The sequence below is a fragment of the Mesocricetus auratus genome, unplaced genomic scaffold (genome assembly GCF_017639785.1).
Source record: "Mesocricetus auratus isolate SY011 unplaced genomic scaffold, BCM_Maur_2.0 Super-Scaffold_100004, whole genome shotgun sequence".
Lineage (NCBI taxonomy): Eukaryota > Metazoa > Chordata > Mammalia > Rodentia > Cricetidae > Mesocricetus > Mesocricetus auratus.
The window spans coordinates 4,843,653-4,861,649 of record NW_024429189.1 but is presented as its reverse complement, the minus strand read 5'-3'; the positions used below and the strand labels follow the sequence as shown (position 1 = coordinate 4,861,649).

Below are 17,997 nucleotides of genomic sequence, written 5' to 3'. Positions count from 1 at the left end.
CTGCACTGCAGAGTTTCGGGAAATTCTAGATGATGGGAAGACGCTAAACTTCCACAAACTCCATTTATCCATCCATTTATTTTTGACAGTGCTGGGAATGGGACCCAGGGTCTTACACATAGTGGACGAGTGCTGAGTCACACCCAGCTCCATAAGAGTTGTCCATGAAGTTAACTGGTCACTCCGCACTTGTTGCTAGCAGACAGCAGGCAGACTGCCTTTCTGTTCGCAGTGCCCAGGCAATAGGATCTTACACCTCCAGGTGTATCTGTGTCCCAAGTCTCACTCCAAGGACTGTGTGGAGAACACTGTACTGGATGTTTAGCATTTTAGATGACTCTGGGCCAACCAAGGGTCATAGGAGTGAGGAAGTAGCCCTAGTGCGGCAGCTTTAAGAAAGTCCTCATTGGCAGCTGCTGTACTGGACAGACTGGCTTGCAGCAGACATAAGGCCCTTAGCCTGGACCCTTAGGTGCAGCAGTGCTTATCCCTTACCCACAATGAGTTCGCTGGCTGAATCCAGCTATGTTCATTGTTCATTGTTAAGTACAGGAAGTCAGCAAACAGACACTGCAGCACACTCATTCATTCCAATGCTCTCCTTCCTCTGAAGCTGCATCACACCCCTGACTTCTGTCCTGGTATCTGACTAGTCTATCTCGACACACAGCTGCAGGACCAGGTCCTGGGAGCAGAGTTCATGAGGAAGAAGTTCCAGCAGCTCACATGACACACCCTTGCAGCCATGGTTCTGAAAATGCTCAGCAGAGTTGAGTCCCTGCTGTGCAGAGACCTGATGGGCCTCTGTGTCGCCGTCCCAACTGCCGCTGGAGTGAGGAGTCACTGAAGGATGGTGGGGTGGTGACAGCAGTTGAAGCTAAGCGTACTCGCTGCAGCGGTTTGGGGTGGTGGCGGCTTGGGGGCGCCGGTCTGCAGTAATGCTCTCCCACTCCCGCTTTGCCATGATGTAAAGCCTCATCGCCGCCTGGGCATCCTGGACCTGGGTGACACACAGCAATGTTGACTATCCAGCTGGTGAGAACACATGGCCACAGGCCACAGAAGCCACCCTATGACTACTGAGTCTTCAGGATAGCCACAACACCGAGGCTGCAAGGCCAAGAGAGGCGCACACCTCCTAGGGTGACGACGGTAAGCAGTAAAGGAGAAAACCATGCAAACTGGCCGGGCCATCGGAGCACAAGCGAACTCCTGTGCTTCAGACTAAGCCACTGTTTACAGCGGCAGAAGGGGAAACTGCAGCAGCAGGAAGCTGGGTCTCTACAGCAGGCACAGCTGAGACAGGCACAGGGGCTCTAAGAGCGCCTGCACTCCAGGGGAACCTGCTCTCCAGAAAAGACTTCCTGGCCGGAGGGTGGGGTGGGGGAGCAGTTGGTACTGAGAGCCTAGAGCCATGAAGTCCTAAAGCACCCGTTAGGGTTTGGAAAGGCTCTATTGCCCATGGCTCAAGTGATGGAGCTAGGAGTCTTCAGCAAGGCATTATAGGGTTAATGGGACCTTTCAGGGTTGGGGCCTAATGGGGAGGGTATCCAAGGGAGCTGGAAACACATGAGGTAATTTTTGGGGCACCAGACCAGTCAGTTCTGCCAAGAGTGAACTGTTGCTCCTCCCTCCTTGGCATCTCTAATCAGCTAAGCCTCATTACCATGAAGTCCCCAGCCTCAGGTATTTAGTTAAAAAAAAGTAAGTATACTAATAGATTTGGAACCAAATTCTTTCAGTACAGTATATTATTCTTGGTACTGAGTTCAAGTTAATGTAAATATTTAAGATATAATCAACATTTTGTAAGCCTGATCTGCCTAGAATCCTCTCTTCTGTGTCTACTGTCAAGTGATACATGCCTAAGTATTACAGTCAGGGGCTGTTACCCAATGATACTTACCGAACAATGCTCTGCCTGCTGGACCTTGATCCCCAGAATTTTCTCAGAAAGTTGTTTCAGAGATGGCCTTCCACTCTGTAGAGAGAAGGTGCACACCACTGAATGTGCTGCTTTCACAGGCTCTGCCAAGGAGGACACAGCTGGCTACTGAGCACACCTAAGTTACCGTCAGTTTCCCTTTCACCAGGAGTATCTGTGGCACTTAGGGCTGCAACAATTAGCCTGCTATGGCTTATGACATTGCTTATCAGTCAATAAAGGAGGAGTTGGGGGCTGGAGATCCACCAAGTGGTGGAGTGCTTTTAATTTTTAAATTTTTATTAGTGACACATAGTTATGTCTATCTGCATATGGGTATGTGCAGAAAAGGCTAAGGGTGTCTGTCCTCTGGAACTGGAGTTATAGATGACTGTTAATCACTGACATGATCATTGGGAATTTAACCCATGTTCTCTGCAAGAGCAGCAAGTGCCCTTAACCACTGAGCCATGTCTGAGGAAACCTTGTGGAGTTGGTTCTCTCCTGCCTTCATGTGGGTTTCAGGGATCAAACTCAGGTTTCGAGACTTAATGCAACAAGCACTTAAAGGTTAAGATGAGAAACCAAAACAAACTTAACCCCTCTACACACAGGGTCAGGACCAGACCAGGGACCAGCCACAGTTCAAGACTCATTCATTACATACCCTTACTTGACTCCTGAAAGGTTTGAATTTCTGGGTGTCTCTGATTTTCTTCTTTGGATGATCAAGGAACAGAACCTAGAAGAAAATGATGACAAGTATATTCATTTCAGTCTACAGTAGTGGAGCCCCCTTTTCCATCTCACAGCACATCAGAGGATGTAACACTCAGAAAAAGGCAGAGCTTCTCAAATTAATCACTCACTTAAAGTGATGCCCAATATTAATAAAAATAAACCCTCGGCCAGATGTGGTACATACTTTTAATCCTAGCACTCTGGAGGTATATCAAAAAATGGATAGGATAAGATAGGATAGGAGACAAGACAGGATAGGATAAGAATAGGAGTAATAATAGCAATATGATAGGATAGAATCTTGACATCAAGATGCTGAGAAAAAGTTAATTAACCTGCAATCACCCTCTCTACCTGAGCCAATTCTGTTCATGGGGAAGCAAGAAATGAAAGTTAGCAGCTTATCCTGCAACTTGCCAGACTTCTAGACTCACACAGCCCAAAAAAAGTAACCTACTAGAGGAAGCATATGTGGCCCTGGGGACAGGTAACTTCAGTTAATTTTTTTTTTTTTTGGTCAGTCAGTCAGTCTCTCGCTTTATTGCCGTCCCATCAGGCCTTGACCGCAAACTTGCGAAGCGGGTACAGCCTCTCCTTCCTCTGCTGCTTGGTGACTTCAGTTAATTTTTAATTGTTAACATTTTTTTAATCTTTTTGGTGGTGGGATGAGACCCAGGGCCTTATACACACAAAGCGCGCATTCTGTCACCAAGCTACATCCCTGTCCCACACATTAGAATGGGAATTAAACTCCCACCTAGAGATTCCTGAAACACATGAATAAAGTGACACCACAGTTCATACCCAGGAAGGACAATGTCCACTGTTTAATCAGCAGGCATCTAAAAGAGCAGAAGCTAGAGGTCAGATGTCCTAGTGTTGGGTGGAGTTCTCTGAGCTCAATCACCTAACTAGCTGATATTTGGCCAGCCTTCAAAGGAGGTGACCAGCTGGAATGATGCCTTCAGGAAACACATACCCATCCAGTTCCTCACCCCCAGGGACAGCTGAAGTAGCAGCAGCAACAGTCAGCTCTGCCAACTTGGTGTGCTGAGGAGCAGTGGGGGAGGTATCTGAGGGCATACCCACTACTCTCCTGGAGCCTTCTCCCAACACCCTAAAACTCAGCTCTACCACCTACAAGCCTAATCCCCGTCTTCAAAGAATTAAGCAAGATCTGTTTAGACTGTGTAATTGCTGGTGGCACCCAGTAAGGCACTGATGCCTGGCCTTAGAAGTCCATCACACCAGATGGCAGCAGAGGTATCCCTTATGCCAAGTAGGTTATGCTCCCATTTTCCTGCTAACACACTCAAGTGGACCAGAGAGCAGTTTACTTGTGAACTTAAAGTGACCTACGTAATAAGTCCTGGCTAGGTCTTCCTCAGATGCCAGGGGAGAACAGGAGGCTGGGCTTCAAGCATCACAGCAACGCCTACATATAAAATGGACATACAACAGAATCCCAGGGCTTTGGCAGTGTAGAGAAATTTGTCTCTGGTCAAAGGGCACACAGCTAGACATCAGGCCATCTGCCAGATCAGACAGGTGACACTCACTCAAAGCCCCCTACATAGAGTTGTCAGCACTTTGGCACTGGAACCAGAGTATAGTCAGGACTCTAAAAACAAGTACCTAATGTCGTCTCTTGAACACAGCCAAACCTCAGGTACTTGATACTATTCCTAAAGAATTTCCAAGTCAAGATAAAAATTCAAAATGAAAAATGCCCCAGTGTTGCTTCTAAAGACAGGCATTTGAAGCTGTGTGTAGCTCACATGAAAGAGCTATGACCCCAAGCCCAGCACCTTTATTATTTATTCATTTTTTTTTCCCCCCTGAGACAGGGTTTCCCTGTGTAGCTTTGGAGGCTGTCCTGGAACTAGCTCTTGTAGACCAAGCTGGTCTTGAACTCACAGATCCGCCTGCCTCCACCTCCCAAGTGCTGGGATTAAAGGCATGCGCCCCCACCACCAGGCTGCCCAGCACCTTTAAATCATTGTGCAGCGCATGTCCAACCAGGATTCTGCCCTTCAACATTTCTGCCACTTCCTTCTTCACCACTTCAAATTCTTCTCCTGAAAACCAAACAACATATAACACACCAAGATTCTAAGGGAAGCTCCTCCCATTGCCTGGCCAGACTGATGATAACAGGCCAGGCCCTTAATGATACACAAGCTTTGAAGGGAGGTAGACCCCTAGCAGTGTCTCACTGGACTCCAGGGAAGTGCAAAGGCTAGGAGGGACCCACTGTGCCTTGTGCTCTGTGGACAGTTAAACAAAAAACAAAACAAAACAAAAAAGACAAGCTCTACTCAAAACCAATCACAGTGGTGGACTGGCACAAGAATTTTGAAGACTTCTCAGGAACACCTGACAATTTGCTTTCCACTCAGTACAACTCATACTTATGACTTCCCACGTGGATTCAGCCTGGATCTCGCCCACAGATGTATAAGGAGGGCTGCATGGACCCTAGAGTCTGCTCTACTGCTCTTTCCCAGCAGATATCCTTTGGGGATCACCCTGCCCCCACCCCTACCAAATCCAATTCACTGTCCAACTCTGTTCAGAGCTAATAGGACCAGCCTCCCTTCTGAGATAGAAAGCAAGAGCTGCTGGTCAGCCGTGGTTCAAGGAGCAACAGAGCCACCTTGCTGACTATGGATACCAAGAGAAGCCAACGGGCAGTGTGCGGGGAGGAGTGGGGAGAGATCACAAGGCTGCATCTCTAGGTCTCCAGGTCTCTCTAGGAGGCAGGCTCAGAACATCCTAGATGTCTTCTACTACAAATCAGACCCAGTTTCTGCTACGTCTTCCGGCAACCTCCCTATTCAACCCCTGCCTCAGTGTGGTAATATCTGGCTTGTTCAAGGGTCAGAGAATGGAGCTTGCCACTGGCTAACTATAGAAGCCTGGCGGTCTCTACAGACAGACAGACAGTGAGGTAGCTGGGCAGAAACAGGATATAAGCAGGGAGAAACAGGAAACCACTCTCTTGTCTGCTGAGATGGTAAGGGGGTAAGGCCTTCCATGGTTTGTTCCTTCTCTCTGATCTCTCAGCATTTCCCTCGATCTGACTCTGGCTTTTTATTATCTAGACCAATCAAGAACTCCATTTACACCTCAGAATCAGTCTTCTGACCTCCAACCCTATTCTCAATGTCATGACCAAAGGATCCTGCTGGACACCTCACTGCTAACATTGCAATAGTTTTCCACCCTGTGATCTGTCCCCCAGCTCCCACCATGTGGCCTACTCACCCTTCATGGCTTCCCTCCTGGTCCCTAACACACTCCATTTTAGCCCCCACTGCCATAAAACAGAAAGCAATCCAAAGAGCACTGTCCTGGGTAGGAGGCAAAGAAACATAGGACACAAACAGCACAACAGTCAGGAAAGGCACCTTTTGAATCTGCAAAGTACGCTATTCTGGGGAAGAGGTAAGAAAGCCAGGACCCCTGTCATACCTTATTCCAGAACACAGAAGGGAAAGTAGGAGAGAAATGAGTCCTGCTATCATCTCCATCACTGCACTCAAATGCTACAGGCATCATACCCTGCTTCAGGTTCTCAGGCCGTATCCCACTGACTGCTGTCCTGTAGTCTGTCACCGGCTCAGTTGGCTTGACGTACTTGTCATAAACACATTTCCCATACTGGTTCACGATGGACACACGGGCTGCGATGCTGTCTTCCCCATTGGGACCCACGCCTACCATCTCACAATCCAGGGCCAAGGCTTTTGTCAGGCTGAGGGGAACCAAATGCCCCAGTGTAATAAATATCACAGGCTGGGATTCTAGGCCAGTGAGCCAAGCCCACTCATCACCATTTTGTACCCCTAAGACCTGCTGCACAGTCATGGCTCAGTGCTCACTCCTCCTCCCGAGAGATTCCAGCCCCAGAAGGCAGAGCATTCCCAGCAGTCATGGCCCGAGCACAGCTTACCCGCTAAAGGCCTGTTCCTTCTCCAGGGAGAGGGCTCTCTTGCTCTTCTGTCCCAGCCGCTTCCGTACCAGCATGGCTGCCTCTGGGCCTATGGCAGCCTCAATATCATCTGGATCCACATCATCAAACCAGATGTCCTCCCTGTGAGGCAAAGGTGTGAAAAGACACGAGGCACTGGATGCCTATTCTAAGACTCTCTCTGCCCAGTTGGTAGGCACTGGATGCCTATTCTAAGACTCTCTCTGCCCAGTTGGTAGGCACTGGATGCCTATTCTAAAACTCTCTCTGCCCAGTTGGTAGGCACTGGATGCCTATTCTGAGACTCTCCCTGCCCAGTTGGTAGGCTGTGAGGAACAGGAAGGCTGGCAGTGAGCGGGTAGGCAGCACCAGGAGGGGCTGGCAGGACTGTCCCCTCACACTGAGTCCAGCTGAACCTGCTGCTGCGCTTCCCTTTCACTGCTGTCCTTTCTCCCTGGACAATTTTTTGGACGGGTGCTTTCCCTGCAAGTATTACTTGCATACCTGGTGCCTGTGATGACCAGAAAAGGGCATGCATGGGATCCCCTGGAACCGGAGTTACAGAAGGTTGTGTGCTTCCGTGTGGGAATCCAGGCATGACACAGCAGCTAACGCTCTTAACCACTGAGCCATCTTTTCAGCCCTCACCGCTGTTATTTTAAATTTGCAAATGTATCTATTATCCAAGACTTAGGAACAACAGATAAAAACAACGAATGTAGAACAGAAACATGTGACCCGCTTCAGTAGAATGATCACTAACATTTGCTAATTAAACAATAGACGTGTTATCGATCAGGATACACACAGGTAGGAGGACTGCATGACAGATAGAGATATATGCCTTGCACATTTTGGAAGAGTGAGAAAGACAGAATTGATGGTGGATGCTCCAAGGCTTTCTGGTGAACTCCAGCTTTTTAGCCTAATTTCAATATCATTACTCAAAAGTGCTCAACTGACAAGCCTCTTGTTTTGTGTTCTTTGCTTTCTTCACTAGGCTACCCTGACCACCCCCCACCCCTGCCCCCCCACCTCCCACCCCCTCACCCCCGTACAAATGCTAAAGTAATCATTCATGTGCCTCCCCTGCTTATATCAGCCTTAGGAAAGAGGGATCTGGTTGCCCATCTTAAGTCAGCCTATATGACTCAGAAGAGGCAGCCAAACCCACATCCCTTTATCCTTCAGTACTACGTCCTGTAGTCTGTCAGGGGCTGTTAGCTTGACTTGACAAAGCTGACATAAACCCATTTCCTATACTGGTTCCCAAGGAGATGCTCTCCTTCCCAACAATTCAGAGCCAAGATTTTCTTTAGGCTAAAGGGAAGGGAAGGCTCTGATAGTAGGAGCCAGCCTGCCTTATAAGCATATCCATTCCCGGAGAAGTGTCACCACAGTGCTCATTAAGTAGCCAAAAGACACTAAGCAACACATGCTGCACCTCAGTCCCCCTAATTATACAGAAGGCCACACTGAGAAAAGACACAGAAACCTGACCAAAGTCACCAACTGGCAAGAGGCAGGACTGGGTCTCACACTTCTCCTGGTTCCAGCACACATTATGCCAAAGTTTTTGTTGGCATTTACCTTGTGCCAAGCTCTATGTTGGGGTCCAAAGACACAGCACTAACTGTACAATAGGGTCTGCCTTCAGCAACCCACACTCTAGCGGAAACAAGTAACAAGAAAACAACAAAACAAACACCATAGGGTCAGGTGATGAAGACTGCACCAGGGCCAAATGGTCATTTCTTCTTAGCGGTGAAGACAGTGGAGGCTAGATGCACATTAAGGACCATCTGTATCTGTGGCCCCAGCAGCAAAGGACATACCGGTCCCCAAAGCAGAGCTGATACTCACTCAGTAGGTGAGGACTGATTCAAGACGACAGCTGCCTCCTTAGCTTTCCACTTAGGCTTGATGTCCCCCTGATGAGAAGAGATGTCACTGTGTGTCCTCTTCTTGGCACCTTTCTTCTGTTCTGTTCCAGAGGAATTTGTGGGAGGTCCAGGTCTCTTCTTGTCCTTCTTAGGTGGAGCCGTAACAGAACCCCTGATGGTCTGGTCTTTTTCTGTCCTCTTCCCATCTTCCTTTGATTTATCTGAGGTCTCTTTTTTGTTCTGCTGGATTATCTGGGGATGCATGTTGTCATCCATCTGAGAGACAAGTGGTTTTTCTGGGGCTTGTGACTTCTGTTTCAGCAGCTAATGGGATCAGAATTAAAAATATGCCATATTTAAATTTTGAACAGACATACCAAATTTTTTTAAAAAAAGAAAACTTGTATGTAAATGTATTTGCAAACATGTGTCCACCTATACACTTCCCGTCACCATCCCCAGCAGAAAATTACTTGGAAAAGCATTTTTAACATCTATTTTTATATGCATGGGTATTTTCTTGCATGTGTCTGTGCACCAGATGCATGCCTGGGGCCCACAGAGGACAGAAAAGTGCATTGGATCCCCTACAATTAGAGTCACAGACAGTTGTAAAGCCACCACATGGGTGCCAGAAATGCGACCAGGGTCCTCTGGAAGAGTATCCACATTCTTGATTACTGAGCCGTCTCTCCAGCCCCTGGAAAAGCCTTGTTTATGCTCTGAAGTCACTGGCACTGCGATTCCTTTCCTTTGCCTAGGGCAGCGCATAGCCTGGTGATGTTTCTTCACTCTGCATTCCGAACTCTATACCATGTGCGCCCGAGTGACTGAACATCCCAGAGCACTTCACTAAGGGGGGGGGGGCGGGGGAAGCATCATTTTCACCTCTTCCATGTGGAGCTGCATTTAGAGCGACTCCACAGTCAACACTCTAGGGCACGGTGAACACCTCCTTTACACTATCTCTGGAGGTTGGCTACAGCTCAGGGTCTGGGGAAGACCCAAGGGAAGGGAGTTCAAAGGAAAGAAAAAAAATCCTGTTAAACCAGAGATGATCTGATGGGGGGGGGATGTCCTTCAGTACATGTGTTTCTCTTATTGGTTGATGAATGAAACACGGGCCGATAGAGGCAGGAAGACAGGTGGGACGAGGAGACAAGGAGAATTCTGGGAAAGGTAGGCAGAGAAGCGCTGGGATGGGTCGCCGTGTAGCAGAGGAAGGAGTAACGGGTCTGGACCCTTCTCCAGTAAGACCATGTGGAAATACTTACCTTAATAGAAATGGGTTAATAATTAAGACAGACCTAGCCAATAAGAAGCCTTAGCCATCATCGGCCAACAGTTCCATGTGTCTCGATTTTCTCATCTAAGAAACGGGGAAAGCACCTCACTGAACATAAAAATGTGTGAGTGAGGGTGGATATAGGGGTTCACACCAGTAATCCCAGCATCTGGGAGGCTACCTAACATAGGAGGACTACCTCTAGAGCAGGGAAACCCTGAGCTACACGGGTTTCAGAGTAGTCTGGGCCAGAGTTCTGGTACATAGTTTAAGATGTTGGCAGGGTAGCAACTGAGATATGGGAATTATTTGATTGAAGCAAAGAGCAACCTCTATAGTATATAGAAGCACTGGCCACTACTAAAATTGTCAAAAGGCCAGGCAGCCAAAATTGCACGACCGCCGTGCCTACAGGCCGCCGTTCCTTGTGAAGGGGTCCGTGCAATGCGGAGTGGCCCTTCCAAGTTTTGGAACCACCCGTAGTTCTCCTTCGCGGTCTGTGGCTACCCGACCAATAGTCCGGGATGAAGGCGGCCTGTCGCCAGTCTCACCTCTTGGAGCGCCTTCCAGTTTTGAGAAAAGTTCTCTGGGGCCTTTGGCGGTCGGCCTGCGACAGCGGCCGGGAGGCTTCCCGGGGCCACGCTTCCTCCCTGCGCTTTGCTCTTCTTGAACCTCTTCCTGGCTTTCTTCCGAGCGAGCTTCTTGGCAGGCTCAGGTTGGGACACCGGCGCGGTGGCCTTCGCCTTCATCCCGTCGCTCTCAGCAGCCCGACCCTGAAGGGAAGAGACTGGAACTCAGTGGCGACCGCGGAAGCACGCCCCCAAAAGCAAGCGTACCTCCGCAGCGCTTGAGGAAGCCCGGGTAGCGCTTCTCTTTCGCGACCTGCTGGAAACCGAGTCTGCACCTCTAGTTCCGCACGAATGCGAAGTCGGCAGGCGGACCGCTAGTTAACACCATACAGGCCGCCCGTCCTGGTGAGCGGCGCCACGGCTGAGGACCTGGAGTTTGACAGGAAGGACTCCAGGCCATCACCAAAATTAGGAGTCATGAGAGGGCGGGAAATGAAGAGCATCAGGGACACCGGAAAAGGCTTGGGGGGACCCTTCTTGGTGTGGCACCACCGGGGAGACTGGAAAGAGCTCGGGCTGGGCTTGTGAGGGTTACCCGGTGCCCAGCCAGACACTCCGGAAACAGCCTTACTAGTCGGATTTACCAAATTATGTGGCTGTAAAGGCGAGCCAGTGATACTAATTGTAGGGGAAAAGGAACAGCCAAAGAAACACACGTTGGCCCTGCAACCAGAACCAAAGAAATGCACCCTGATCCTGAAACCAGTGCCAAAGAAACACACTTTGGAATCAGAGCCAGTGAAAGAAATTGCACCCTGGCCCTAAAAATAGAGCCAAAAAGGCTAAAAAGGACCAGAGAAAGAAACAAATCTGACCCTAACCCTGAGCAGGATATTAAAATCTGGCCAATCCCCACCCTGGAAGCCCTATATAAACCCTGTGTCTGTTCAGCTTGTGGCTGTTCTCCTGGATTCTTCCCTCCCAATAAACCCCTTGGATGAGCTTTGGGTGAAGACCTTCTTTTGCGGCGGAGCAGAGACGACCCTGGGCAGAGCAGAGCCTGCAGGGCTGTAACACTTTTGCAGGGGAAACCTTCCTGGGAGCAGAGCTGAACTGCAGCAACTTCGTCAGGAAAGCTTCTTGCCGGAGTAAAACTGCTACACTTGGTAAACATCCCCAGCTGGAAGACCTTCTCCTGCCAGAGCAGAGCCAATACACTGGGGAAGTCTTTCCTAGAGACCCAGCTGTAAGCTGCTATGCTTACTGTGGTCTGTGGTAGTCCTTGGCTCCTGAGCTCCAGAATACCTTTCCATCTGAGCTGTGTAACACTCAGTATTCTGTGACTTCTGAGTGCCAGAATACCTGTCCCATATGACCTGTCGAAATGCTTACAGTAATGATAAACCAAGATTTTTTTGTTTTGTTTTGTGTTTTTTTTTTTTTTTTTCCGAGACAGGGTTTCTCTGTATTGTTTTGGAGGCTGTCCTGGAACTAGCTCTTGTAGACTAGGCTGGCTCGAACTCACAGAGATCCGCCTGCCTCTGCCTCCCCAGTGCTGGGATTAAAGGTGTGCACCACCAACACCCGCAATAAACCAAGATTTTAATTGTGAAAATATACATGTATTTTTCTTAACTGCTGCGTTAATAAATGACCATGCTTGACCCTTCGTTTGCACAGATGAGGCCTCCATCATTGTATAGTTAGCTTTTCAATGCTTAGAGACTCACAGCACTCTTAGGGAGGTCAGGGAGCCATGTGGTGGTGGTGGTGGTGGTGGTGGTGGTGGTGGTGGTGGTGGTGGTGGTGGTGGTGGTGGTAAGGACCCATGTGCCAAACATGTTTGACATCCCTCTCCCACTTAAGTTAAAGACCAAAGGAATCCAGATGAGTACAGATGACTAGGAGAGAAATGAACTTTTGTAAATTGCAAATTTAGCACTTGCATAGTTATCCATGTAGTTTGAGATCTAGAATCAAAGCGGGTATTCCCCCCCCCCTCAAGATACTATATACCTAGAACACAATCACATTTCATGATTACTCATTTCTTATTACAGAATGTCCTCTGGGTATGACTACTTGGTAGTAACCAAACCTTTCATTTATTGAACATTTACTACGTGACAACTGCTTTTTCATACTTTGATTTATGTAACAATACATAAAGTGATGCTTTTTTGGGGAGGGGGGACAGGTTCTTTTTTTTTTTTTTTTTTTTTTTTTTTGGTTTTACGAGACAGGGTTTCTCTGTTTTGGAGGCTGTCGGTCCAGCCTGGCCTCGAACTCACAGAGATCCGCCTGCCTCTGCCTCCCGAGTGCTGGGATTAAAGGCGTGCGCCACCAATGCCCGGCAGGACAGGTTCTTATTATGTAGTTTGACTGGGCTGGAACTTGCTGTGTAGGTCGGGTTAGCATCAAACTCAATAGATCTGCCTGTCTTTATTTCCCAAGTGCTGGAATTAAAGGTGTGTGCCACCACACCCTGCAAAAAATGGCTGGTTTTTTTGTTTGTTTGTTTGTTTCTTTTATTTTTTTCCGAGACAGGGTTTCTCTGTGGCTTTGGAGGCTGTCCTGGAACTAGCTCTTGTAGACTAGGCTGTTCTCAAACTCACAGAGATCCACCTGCCTCTGCCTCCCGAGTGCTGGGATTAAAGGTGTGTGCCACCAATGCCCTGCTAAAGTTAGTATTAAAACAGCCCACAGAAAACCCCATGGAGTCTGTTTTATGTGACCAACTGCTCCTGGACATTGAGCCTGTCCTGGAGTATGGTTAATATACCCAACAACATTCCACTGGAGAGAACTTATTTTACCTTCCCCAGCAGGTTAACAATTGCAAATGACTTTGTGTCTACTTCCTCTTTCTCAGTGCTGGGATTTTGTCTGGCTTGAACCTGTGCAGGCCCTAAGCATGCTGTCACAGTCTCTGTGAGTCTGTATGGTTACGAGTCCTGTTGTAATCTGAAAGACACTGTTTCCTCGGACTCATTCACTGGCTCTCTTATAATCTTCCCACCTCATCTTCCAAATAGCTTTCTGAGCCTAGAGGGGAAGATTTTGACATCCCATTTAGGGCGGGGCTAAGTGCTCTGAAGTCTCTCACTGTCTACACATTGTTCAATTGTTCTCTATGTTAGTTCACACCTACAGCAAGAAGTGACTCTGATGGGGGCTGAGAGATGCAGTGATTTATGGGCACAGTAATATGTCATTAGGAGTCATTTTATTGCTAGGCTCCTTTAGCAGAATAATAGCAGTAGTTTTCCCCCTAGCCCTAGGACGTATTTGGTCTCAGGTACTTGGCCACTTTAGCAGTGTCCTGTATGGGTCCCATCTCATGGAACAGGCCTTAAATCCAATCAGAAGGTGGTTGCTTACTCTCATAACTAGGGGTTATAGACAGTTTAGTTTATTTGATCTTTATTTAACTTTGGTAGGTCATATGTTTCAAAAAACTCATCAATTTCTTTTAGGTTTTCCAGTTTGGTGGAATATGTCTTTAGGATTCTCTGAATTTCTTTGCTGTCTGTTGTATTATCTGTCTTTTCATCTCTAATTTTATTAATTTGGCTCTTCCATCTTTTGGTTCATTTGGCTAAAAGTTTGTTGGTTTTCTTAAAGAATCAACTCTTTGTTTTATGATTCTTTTGTTTCTATTTTGTTGATTTCAACCTGAGTTTGATTATTTCTTCCTATCTATTTTTTATTTTGGTTATTATTTCTTCCTCTTCCTCTTCTTTTTCCTTTTTTTTTTTTTTTTGAGACACGCTTTTTCTGTATAGCCCTGGCTGTCTTGGAACTCACTCTGTAAACCTGGCTGATCTCAAACTCAGAGATGCACCTGCCTCTGCCTCCTGAGTGCTGGGATTAAAGGCGTGTGTCACTATTGCTGGCAATGATTTCTCCTTGGTTTTTGTTTATTTAGAGTTTTCAGCGGTGTCATTAAGTATTAATATGAGATACATCCAGTTTTTTACGTAGGCACTTAGCACTATGAACTTGCCTCTCAGAACCACCTTCATTGTGTCTCACAGGTTTGGGTATGTTGTGTTTTCATTTTTATTCAATTCAGTTCTAAAAAGTTTTAAAGTTTCCTTGATTTCTGAAATGAAAATTGAGCCAATTTTCATTCTGTAGTGAGCCTGTCAGCTTCACTGAGTTTGTATACTATCTGCCGTTTCTTTTGTTGTTGACATATAGCTTTAATTTTAATGGTCAGATAGAATGCAAGGCACTATTTAAGGTCTTTTATGTATCTATATGGTGTATGTATCTGGTCAGTTTGCCGTTGATTGTCTTTCCCAAGTAGCCATAGTCGTTCTCTGATTGGCCCATAGCTGCTTTTCTGGAGTCTCCTGCCGTGCCTTTATTTTTTACCCATTGGAAGAGCTCAGATAAATGTGTGCCATATGAATGAACGAGTGGGTGGATCCAGTGGAGGGGCAGAGGCGCAACGCAAGGGACAAGAGGAGTGCTGAGAGAACCAGTCACCAGAGAGAGGGACTGAAACGTGGTTCCTCAGCTTCCAGAGCTTCCTGCCCTGCACTCACATGTGCAACCCCACCAGTGATAACACATATACGCATGATTCGAAGATAAGAATTTAGAACCTAGGAGCTGAAGAGGTGATTCAGTGGCCAAAAGCTCTTGCTGCCCCTGTATAGGGCTAGCATTTGGTTCCCAGCACCCACACTGGGGATTCAATGCCCTGTTTGGGCCTCTGTGGACACCTGCACTCACACGGTGGTGCACACTCAAACAAGCGGGCACACGTGCACATGGTGGTGCACACTCAAACAAGTAGGCACACATGCACATGGTGGTGCACACACAAATAAATAAAAATAACTAATTTTTTTTCATTAAAAATATACCTCAAGGAAGCAAGAGGGTAGGAAAGGTCCCTGAGCCAGTCTGGCCCAGCAAGGTGGGTGCCTATCCTCCCTGTACATGGGCTAAGAGAGCCTGCAGGTTTAACTGGGGAGCCAAAGTAAGAGGTAATAGTCAATTTCCTATCACTGTGACAAAATATCTGAGGTAATCAACTGTATAAGGAAGAAAGGTTAATTTTAGCTTATGGTTTCAGTCATGGTTGCTTAGGACCTGTAGCGAAGCAGAGTACCCTGGCGGAAGGATTTGGCAGAGAAAAGCTGCCTACCTCATGACCATCAGAAGTCCATGAGCTTAGACTGGAAAGAACCAGTCACCCAATATCTTTAAAGGCCACAGTCTCAATGACTTAACTTCTTCCCACTAGGTCCCATCTCTGAAAGGTTTCACCAGCCTCTACAGGCTGGCGGTCAAGCCATCAATTAATGTACCTTCAAGGAACACTTGAGATCTCTATGGTTAGGGCTCTCTAGAGGAAGAGAATGTGTAGCATGACTATATATCACAAAGGACATTTAGTAGATTGGCTTACATGATATGGGCTAGTGTATTAGTCAGGGATCTCTAGAGGAACAGAACTGATGGAATGAATCTATCTATCTGCTATCTATCTATCTATCTATCTATCTATCTATCTATCTATCTATCTATCTATCTATAGGGATTTTCTTAGAATGGCTTACAGGCTATGGTCCAGCCAGTTTAACAATGGCTGTCTCCCAATGGAAAATTCAAGAAGTTTTCAGTCACAAGGCTGGATGTCTCAGCCAGTCTTGGTCTTCAGTATATACCCTCAGAATCTAAAGAACAGAGACTAGGAACACACAGGCAAAGAACAAAAGCTTCTTTCTTCCTTGTCCTTTATATAGGCTGCCATGAGAAGGTATGGCCCAGATTTAGGGTCTTCCTGACTCAAATTATCCAATTAACCAAAACCCCCCACAGGTGTGCCCAGCAACTTGGGTTTTTAGTTAATCCCGGATGTAGTCAAGTTGACAAGCAAGAACAGCCACCTCAGCTAGGAGGTTCCGCAATGGTCGTCTGTGTACTCAGGAGGCAGAGAACCTGGTAGCAGTTCCAGGTGGCACTGAGTCTGGAGGATTCCAGGAGAGCAGCTGATCTTCATCCTGTGTTCAGAGGTCAAAGAAACTGGATTCTGACGTCATCGAAGGATGGGGGTGACAGTGTCAGTAGCAACAGGGTGTGTGTACTCATGAGCTAGGAGTGAAAGCAGGAAGGCAGGGGGAAAAAAAAAACAGCTCTGCTTTTTCCTCGACCTCTTTGTGCCGGGGCTGCTGCCAGGAAGCGCTGCCCACTCTGGAGGAGGGTCTTCTCTCCGTCAATCTTCCCAGAAAGCACCCTCAGATCCATCCAGAGGTATGTCTCTCAGTCTGCTCCAGATCCAATTTTTTTTTTTGCTGTTTTTTTTTAAAATTTTATTTTCCAGTTTAAATTTAGATAAGACACACGGTTGCTTCACAAGTCAGTTCCAGGTCCCTCTCCCATTCCCTCCTCTCCTCCCGTGCCCTCCCCCCACCCCCCCCGTTATCCCCTCATTTCCTCAGGGAGGGTGAGGCCCTCCATGGGGGTGTGCATAGTCTGTCATTTCATATAGGGCAGGGCCCAGACCCTTCCCCAAGAGTTCAGGGTGAGAGTGCACCTCACATTGTTCTATGGGAGTCCAAAGTCCGTGTGTATACTTGGGATGGGTACTCAGATCCAATCTTGTTGACAACTAAGATTAAGTCACCCAAAGACCCAAACTGTGATTGGGGACTGGCAGGGTGAAGGGTGTGCAAGAGTGTTTTGGAGCAAGTGAATGAGAAACTCCCAGGAGGTGCAGCGGGATGCCAGGCAGTTAGCGACAGTATTTGCAGAGATGCGGGGCCACTCGCCCGCTCCATGACTTTCCCACCAGGCGCAGGTGCAGCCCAGGTGGACAGTGTCAGAATGGTAGGGATGAGGGCAAGGGAATGAGGTAAGGGCAAAGGGACAGGAGATACAGAGAGAGCCAGGGAAAAGGCAGGCCGAGGGACCAGAACTGCTGTGTCCTCAGTGCACCCTCTCACTGGTCAGTCAGAGACTCCAGCTGTTCAGGGCCTGTCATTTCACATAAACCCACATCCTGAGGTCCTATCCAGAGCTTGCTCCTGTCCAGACTGAACTGCTAGATCAGACCCCCCACCCCCACCCCAGGAGGATAGGTGTGCACAGCAGGAGGACTCTCCTGGTGCAAGACATAGTTGGGGTGCTCCTCCCTGGGAACCATCCCTGGCAAGTTCCTAGCAGAAGAAAACTGCCCGCCCCATAGCCTGCCCTGGGAGGAAGATCCCAAGAGTAAACACTGCCTAATGTCCCGCCCAGCCAGCAAATGAAATCTGTCACATTCCACACTAACCAGACTCCCAGTCACCAGGGCTCCTGTGCAGCCATCGGCTGCCTTTTCTAAGATGAGCGAGCTTTGCCTACGGGTGACATGCCAGCCTTTCCATGCTGCCAGTATCAGAGGAGTCATCACCGGTGCCTTCTTCATTCTGAGCTGCTGGGGGTTCTCTGATTCCCAGAAGGTGAGATTACATAAGATCTGGTGTTGGGTATTGGCATCACTTGGGAGGGGGGGGGCTGCCAAAGCTCTTGGGTGGAGTGGGTGTGATCTTTCTGCTGGCAGAAAAGGAAATTCCTTTACTGTGGTGAAGATGACAGACTTCACTTTGTTGCAGACCCGTGTG

General features: G+C 47.9%; 2 protein-coding genes across 4 annotated transcripts in view; one reads left to right on the top strand and one right to left on the bottom strand.

Moving 5' to 3' along the window:
- Window positions 1-59: 59 nt before the first annotated feature.
- Window positions 60-11,457, bottom strand: Rexo4 (REX4 homolog, 3'-5' exonuclease). The gene is made up of 9 exons (XM_040745173.1): window positions 11,392-11,457; window positions 10,358-10,579; window positions 8,502-8,845; window positions 6,621-6,761; window positions 6,229-6,422; window positions 4,655-4,743; window positions 2,592-2,666; window positions 1,907-1,981; window positions 60-1,000 (listed from the first exon to the last, which is right to left on the bottom strand). The coding sequence occupies exons 2-9, from the start codon at window positions 10,553-10,555 to the stop codon at window positions 878-880; spliced, it is 1,239 nt and encodes a 412-aa protein (XP_040601107.1). The 5' UTR covers window positions 10,556-10,579; window positions 11,392-11,457; the 3' UTR covers window positions 60-877.
- A 5,750-nt stretch (window positions 11,458-17,207) lies between these two features.
- The window catches only part of Adamts13 (ADAM metallopeptidase with thrombospondin type 1 motif 13), a 31,837-nt gene continuing 31,047 nt past the window's right edge, over window positions 17,208-17,997 (top strand). The window contains exon 1 of one of the 3 annotated variants that reach the window (XM_005085395.4): window positions 17,208-17,835. In XM_005085395.4, the coding sequence (XP_005085452.2) occupies window positions 17,719-17,835 (117 nt within the window). In that variant the 5' untranslated portion in view covers window positions 17,208-17,718. The remainder of the gene's footprint in view (window positions 17,836-17,997) is intronic. The other 2 variants (XM_040745169.1, XM_013124700.3) reach the window with 2 other exon arrangements.